At 44.7% G+C, this 6,611-nt stretch overlaps 1 protein-coding gene across 1 annotated transcript; it reads right to left on the reverse strand.

The window, feature by feature from the left end:
* Window positions 1-441: 441 nt before the first annotated feature.
* On the reverse strand, window positions 442-5,829 carry LOC119452331 (uncharacterized). Its single transcript, XM_037714552.2, has 4 exons — window positions 5,706-5,829; window positions 3,237-3,461; window positions 2,215-2,316; window positions 442-660 (listed from the first exon to the last, which is right to left on the reverse strand). Exons 1-4 carry the CDS (start codon window positions 5,706-5,708, stop codon window positions 556-558), a joined length of 435 nt encoding a protein of 144 aa, XP_037570480.1. The 5' UTR covers window positions 5,709-5,829; the 3' UTR covers window positions 442-555.
* Between the last annotated feature and the right edge of the window lie 782 nt (window positions 5,830-6,611).

A 6,611-nucleotide genomic window follows, 5' to 3' on the forward strand; every position in this document is an offset into this window, starting at 1 on the left:
AAATGAAGTGGGAGGTAAAGCACCAAGGCAACCACTAGGTAAGCTCTCACAAGTAGCACTGAATCAGCATAGCGACATATCGTACTGCCCTCGTCGAAACGAGTTACGTATGAGGCGTTTACTGCAGCCGCAGCGGGACTCCTCTTTCGCGCTCGCCTAACAACGCTCGGCGCCCTCTAGCGCCGCCACCGCGAAGCTTGTGCGTGGCCTCCGAAATGCATGGAGCGCTGGTAGAGATAATAAGGTACTTAGATGGTGCTACCAATACGGCCGGCCACGCAAACGTCGGTAGCCACCCGCCATTCCGGCAAAAGTAATTTGTTTACGAGCAAGATTGAGGAGGCCCGTAGCCGTAATGGTATACGTGCAGCCGAAATGACATATAGCAAAACCAGTTTAGTTTTTTTGAACTGCCGTGTCAGTAAAACAATCGGATTTATCAAAGATTGGCTTGACGGCAGTTTATTGTATACACTTCAGACTGAACGCACAGAAACAGCGGATCCTAGAAGGGTGATCACAGCTGTACTCTCAAGATGTGGAACCTTTATTTATCTACGCGGAAACGCTGTTTCCTTCGCAGCTGAAAGAGTACAGCGATCGTTCATTATTCAACCACGGAAAGATGAAGAAGACTGCAGTACACGTATCCTTGATCACCTAAAGAAAAAAAAAACGAATTAGAAGGAATCGGTACATCAAAATACAACGCTCACGCATATACTTTGCCGTTTTGAAGCGCATTATTGCTTTAGTCACACCGATTAAACTCGTACTGAGCAGTTCAAAGATTAGGAGCACGCAAGTGATCTTAACTGCCTAAAGCAGCGGGAGAAGGCGCAGGGTTAATCGGTGCGCGGGCTTTCAAATAAATGATGGTTTCGTGCTCTTGTTCTTAATTCTGAAAAAAAAAGCACAGTTCGGATTTATTGCACATATAAAGGGGTCACTAAACAGAATGACAACGGAATTAATAGGTGTATAATAAAAAAAAAAGAAAAAATAACCTTGCACTCGGCCGCGCAACGCTTGAAACAGCGAAGCTGGGTGATCGTAGCCCAGCATTTTCCGGAAGTGCGCGCGAACTTTTCATCTTATTACTCATAATGACGATAATTTCTTTTCGTGCGTCTCGGACTTACGGCCGGCACTGCGCGTTGCATAGCGCAGCTTGCAACACCGACATAGAGAGCCTACGTGCAACGCTGTTTTACAACGGCGTTGCATGTAGGCTCCCTACACCGACAACGCGTTCCAATGCTGACACCGCGTTCCAGGAGACCCGCTCCGTGAATGCGTCTACTACTAAGTGGTTCGTTTTGAGAAAGGAAAGGGTTGGCGCTATTTTCTGCAGCCCTTGAGGGAGCCCGGCTTAGCGCCTCTCAGTCTCGCTATCATAGCGCGCAAAACCTTTTCACCTCGCAGAGAGCGAGCGTACGAACGCGCCAGCTGTTGATGAAGACGACGACGCTCGAACGAAATCATATGGTTCGCATAAATGCATGATATGTTTTTACTGATAGGCCTGCATAGCCTATGGAAATCTCGTATGCAAGACCGGAATGCAGAAAAAATAATTTCTTCGAGATCACATTTCGTTCAGATGATCATACACTTAAAGGACATGTACGACCAAGAAGAATGTCAGCCGGCTTGGTATCCACATTTGATTAGGTGTTTAACTTCCCCTTACAAGTTTTTGCTGTGAAGGACGGTGTTGCTGTGTGCGACGTTATCTTCATATGGACTGCTCGTTGACGTTTGATTAGTTATGTCCACCTGGTGCTCATATTATTGTAAATAGTTCCTGTAAATACAACATTTCATTCATTGTAATAAATACCATATTCGAAAAAAAAAAACGTGGCTGTATAACCTAGTGGTTACGACGCTCGCGCTTTCGGACCGGGGGTACGCGGGCTCGAATCCCGCCTCGGCAAAAAAGTTTCTTTTCTTTCTTGGTAGTTTCTTGCAACGCACCACAAATACGGCTGGCTTAAACAGCTTCGCTGTTAAAAAAGAAAGAAAATTGACTCGCCATACCGGCCATGCGAAAGTTTTTTTTTTTTTTAAGGTGACTTGTATGATAATTTTCGACCAGCCGACATTATCGTCCAGTAATATTGCTTCCTAAATTGGGTTCATCAGTAATAAATGATACCAACATTCATTTCACGTTTAAATCAGCGGACCCTATAGAAAAAATAAACTTACGCCTCTCGACCGAGGAAGGCAAAGCCTTTTGCTGTAAGTCTCCGTTATCCCGCATGTTGACTCGGTGGTCTTGAACTTGATTCGGTAGATTGTAGCGTCCCCCTGCTTTCCAGAATATCAAAGAAAACAATTTGAATATTTGGTCAGAGCAGGAAGGTTTTCAATCTAGGCAACCACAGATAAAACCAGTGTTCTTGACTACAGAACAAATAAAACATAGATGCTTTTTCAAGTCTGTTTATACACCAGAATGAGCCTTGACGTTCGAAACTGATGTTGAACAAGTCATAATTATTCCTACGAGTTCATCATTAGTAAATAATAAACGTTTTTCAGTCAATGTAATTGTCATGCTAAGCGTACAAGTACTGTTATAATTAGGTGCCGCTTGAGACGCCTACAAACTACTGCTTTCGTTTAACCAACCGATGCTTCGCTGACTCCCCTCAGAGTGTCGATATACATCACTGCTAAATCATAAAAGCGGTCAATGGAAATCCAAAACAGATTGCGTGCTTGAATGCAAAGTTGTACTGCACATTTCACGTAGTAAACACAAGAAGAAAACGCGATCGCACGCGCACAAGATGATACATTTTTTGCAGTGATTATGCGCTGTGTTTTATTTTACCGTTAGCTGTAATTTTTTTAACGTAAGTGGAACAACAGTGCATTCTTACAGCAAGTGTGACTGCGCTTATTTTAAAAGCGGTGTAGTTTCAAAATTCATTGCAGGTGCATCTGCCTTATGAAATCACTGGCTTCAATTCGTGCATTGCAATATGTGCGCCAAATTAATTAGTCGGAAAGTTAATTAGTGAAACTGTTACTTAGTCAACTATGTGTAGTGATCTCCACTGTATCTAATGTACACCTCTTGGAGTATTCTAGCTCAATTGGTAGATTACACACGCGATTGGAAGTACCACACGCGATTAAAAAAAAAAAACATCTGTTAACGTTAAAATGAAACACCCGGTAGTGACGTCAATGCATGCTGTGCCGTCATAGAGGATACGTACCTGGCTCTCGACATCGACGAGTTCGAGCACGGTGTCGAAGTACTCCCGGTCGCGGACCTGTCTTGAGATGGCGAAGTGCGCCAGTTCCTCGAACAGCGGGTTTTCGTCAACGCTGTGCCTACGCCAATCACCCGGCCGCACGGGGTCAGCTATGAAACATTGCAAGATGACGATAAACAAGACCCCGATCCCGCCAGCGGCGATCTTCCAATAAGTCCTGGAGGCCTGCACGTTTTATGGGGTGAAGTCAGCAAGGTTTGAGGCTGCGCATTTTTGCTGTTCGGGCGTAAACGCGTCTTAAAAATCAGCATTTTTTCGGGCAGAACGCGAGCGGACAATTCGAAGCCACTCACCAAATGGGCAAGTGATCTGGTTATTTGAAAAATACAGGTTCGACGTGCACATTATGACAACAAGGGGCCGTTCAGTTAAGGAGATAGTAGTCTGTGTTATCTCCGCCATGGAACACGACAATGACACTGCCGGATAACAGATTCTGTGCTCCAACGTACAAAACAAAGGCTCGTTTAGTAACGTTAATCCGACACCTTTACAAAGCGTAGTAAGCACGTTTCTCACATACTCTTGTCTTTAGGCTATAGGCCATTTGACGGGTTGCCCAACAGGATGTGGAATCGCGCATAGCCCCATCACGTTGACACATAATGGACCTTAATGTATAATTAGCAAGTTCGAAACGCTCCTTAGTAATAGTTATCATTTTGCAGGCTTTCGGCTTCCGCGTAGTTGTAAGTCAGAGTAAGCTCGTGCAGCCCGTCTCTACGCGTTGTTCTTTTTCTCAGGACTTCTTTTAACGGGATAGCATTATAAGCCTCACGAAACGAAAAATCCGACGTCCGTTTTTATAATTCGGTGGTACCAATAACCAAGTGACCAAGTGAAGACGTCACGTTCCGGTGCGGGGCCTGTTGCAGCTCGCACTGCGAAATCCCACGGTGAACAGCCACGGCGTTGGACGGACGCCGTGGCCCACTCCCAAAATTAGATTAGGGTGGATTAAAGTGGATTTAGGCGGATTAAGGTTGGTACAATTAGAGCAAAGTGGAGTAAGGTTGATACAAGTTAGAGCAAAGTCAATTGAGATGGATTAAGGTGTAGTTTTAATTTAAGGTGATAACTTAGACACAAGTCCTAATGCTTTCGCATTCAAATCACAGAAGGATACTTCAGTGATTGTCAATTATTTCATCGCTCTCGCGCACGATCCCAGCCTTTTCCCATCTGCCAATTGAAGACACATTCTGTGGAAAAAAACAAACGAGAAAATTTTCTTGAAGTATGACACAGTCTTCAGTAAAATGTGGCCCAAGTGAAAGCTTGTCGTAGCTGCAATGGTTGCACCCACAACATGAATATACTGCTGGCACTTTTGTGTCTTTAAAACTTCTAACTTCATCTTCTAACTTCATCGCTAGTTATAGAAGGAGCCTCTGTATCCTGTTCATAACTACTTCGAATGCAAGTAGCTTGGCTGCTCTGGACACTGTACAGGTCAGTATACAATTCTTCCGCTGCTTTTACTCTGTCATCGAAATTGCTGATGATATTACCCTGCTTATCTTTCAGTGCATACATTTTGCCTTGTCCTATGCCAAGTTTTCTTCTCACTGATTTCATGCTGCGTCCATATTTTACTGCTTCCTCAATCATTTGTACGTTATAATTTCGGATATCCCCTACTTTCTTCTTGGTGATCAGTTTCGGCAGTTCAGCGAATTCCATCTGATCGCTTGAGTTTGACACTTTCATGTTTTGCCGTTTCTTTATTAGGTTCTTTGTTACTTGGGAGTGCTTCACCTACTGGTTGCCTTGGTGCCTTACCTCCCACTTCAGTTGCTGCTCCTGAGATCAGCCTAGTTACGGTTTCATTCATTACGACAGTAATGACGATAGCAATGACGCCGCGTTTTGGCGAAGGGTTGCGCTTCACAAGTTGTCTTTATGCGAAACGCGTTGAAGTAGGAATCGTTATAACCCCCCCCCCCCCCCCCCCAAGAAAAAAAAAAAGATGTATGCCTGATTCCCAAAGAGGGGACTTCGTTTTCAGGATTACTTGGGTCATTTTATAGTGCCAATGACGTCATGCGGGAATATTATTTTTTTCTTTATCCTTTGCATGAGCCTTCTTTGTTTTACGCTAGGCATTTTGCACACAAACTCGGAGTTGGTTAGATAATACGAGATAGACAACACTGCAAACTCGTACCTCTGTAGGAACGTAATAATTCCAGATACAGTAGACCAAGCGGCGTGAGGGAGACGTTGCGACGGCACTGGGATCTCTATAAAAACTGAAACAGGCCCACGAGTACGGCCACAGTCGATGATTTATGTGCACTATCACAGCGTCGTGAGAATCAGGCAGAGATGGCAAATGAGAGCGAAAAATGTTTGCTATAAAGTGCATCGAATCGCGATCGCATCGCTATGCCATCGAGTACAACCTACCATGGGAACTCCAGGAGCGTGGGCCGACAGCGACGCAGTTCTAATCAAGCCTATATACACAGCAAGCGCCACAGACTCAAATGGCTCGCCCACAGAAGAGAGCTGACGTGAAAGAAGCGGCGTTGGGGGAGGAGGGAGCCGTTGTCAACAGCCTGATACTACATCTGAGCAGCGGTGTCATATTCGAGTGCGTTCCCAAGATATGCCATGGCGTCGCGTCTTACTTTCATTCACAAGGTTAAAGAACAAGAAAATAGAAAAAGATTTTAAACGATAGAGTGCCATGGTACAGAGAAGGCGTTGCGCGATAACCGTGACGCACCAGACCTTGAACTTCTGGGTCTCACGTTCGGAGCCTTGCACACTGTTTGTCGCTAAAGATGAAATGCCGCGAGAAAGGAACGTGTCTCGTGACCAAAAAAGAAAAAAATTACAGTTCAAGGAAAAAAAAAAAAAAAGACAACGCAAGGCTAGTGTCTGGAACATTAACTTTGCATGAACATTTGCTTCTAAATAAAGCTGAATAATTGAAATAAAGCTGAATAAGCTGAAAAAGATGGACCATTTAGGGTTACAGAATGGATACCAAGAGAAGGGAAGCGCAGTCGAGGTCGGCAGAAAACCAGATGGGGCGATGAAGTCAGGAAATTTGCAGGCGCAAGTTGGAATCGGCTAGCGCAAGACAGGGGTAATTGGAGATCGCAGGGAGAGGCCTTCGTCCTGCAGTGGACTTAAAATATAGGCTGATGATGATGATGATGATGATGATGATGATTATGATGAAAGCTGAATTAAGCTGTAGGTTGGTTGCATGCGGCCTTTTTCGGGCTTAACTCTGAGAGAACTTTGGAGGGGTGAAAAGGCAGGGCTCGGGGTGTAAGGGGAGAGGGGGAAGGTGAAACCTAC

Source organism: Dermacentor silvarum, chromosome 5 (genome assembly GCF_013339745.2).
Source record: "Dermacentor silvarum isolate Dsil-2018 chromosome 5, BIME_Dsil_1.4, whole genome shotgun sequence".
Taxonomy (NCBI): Eukaryota; Metazoa; Arthropoda; class Arachnida; order Ixodida; family Ixodidae; genus Dermacentor; species Dermacentor silvarum.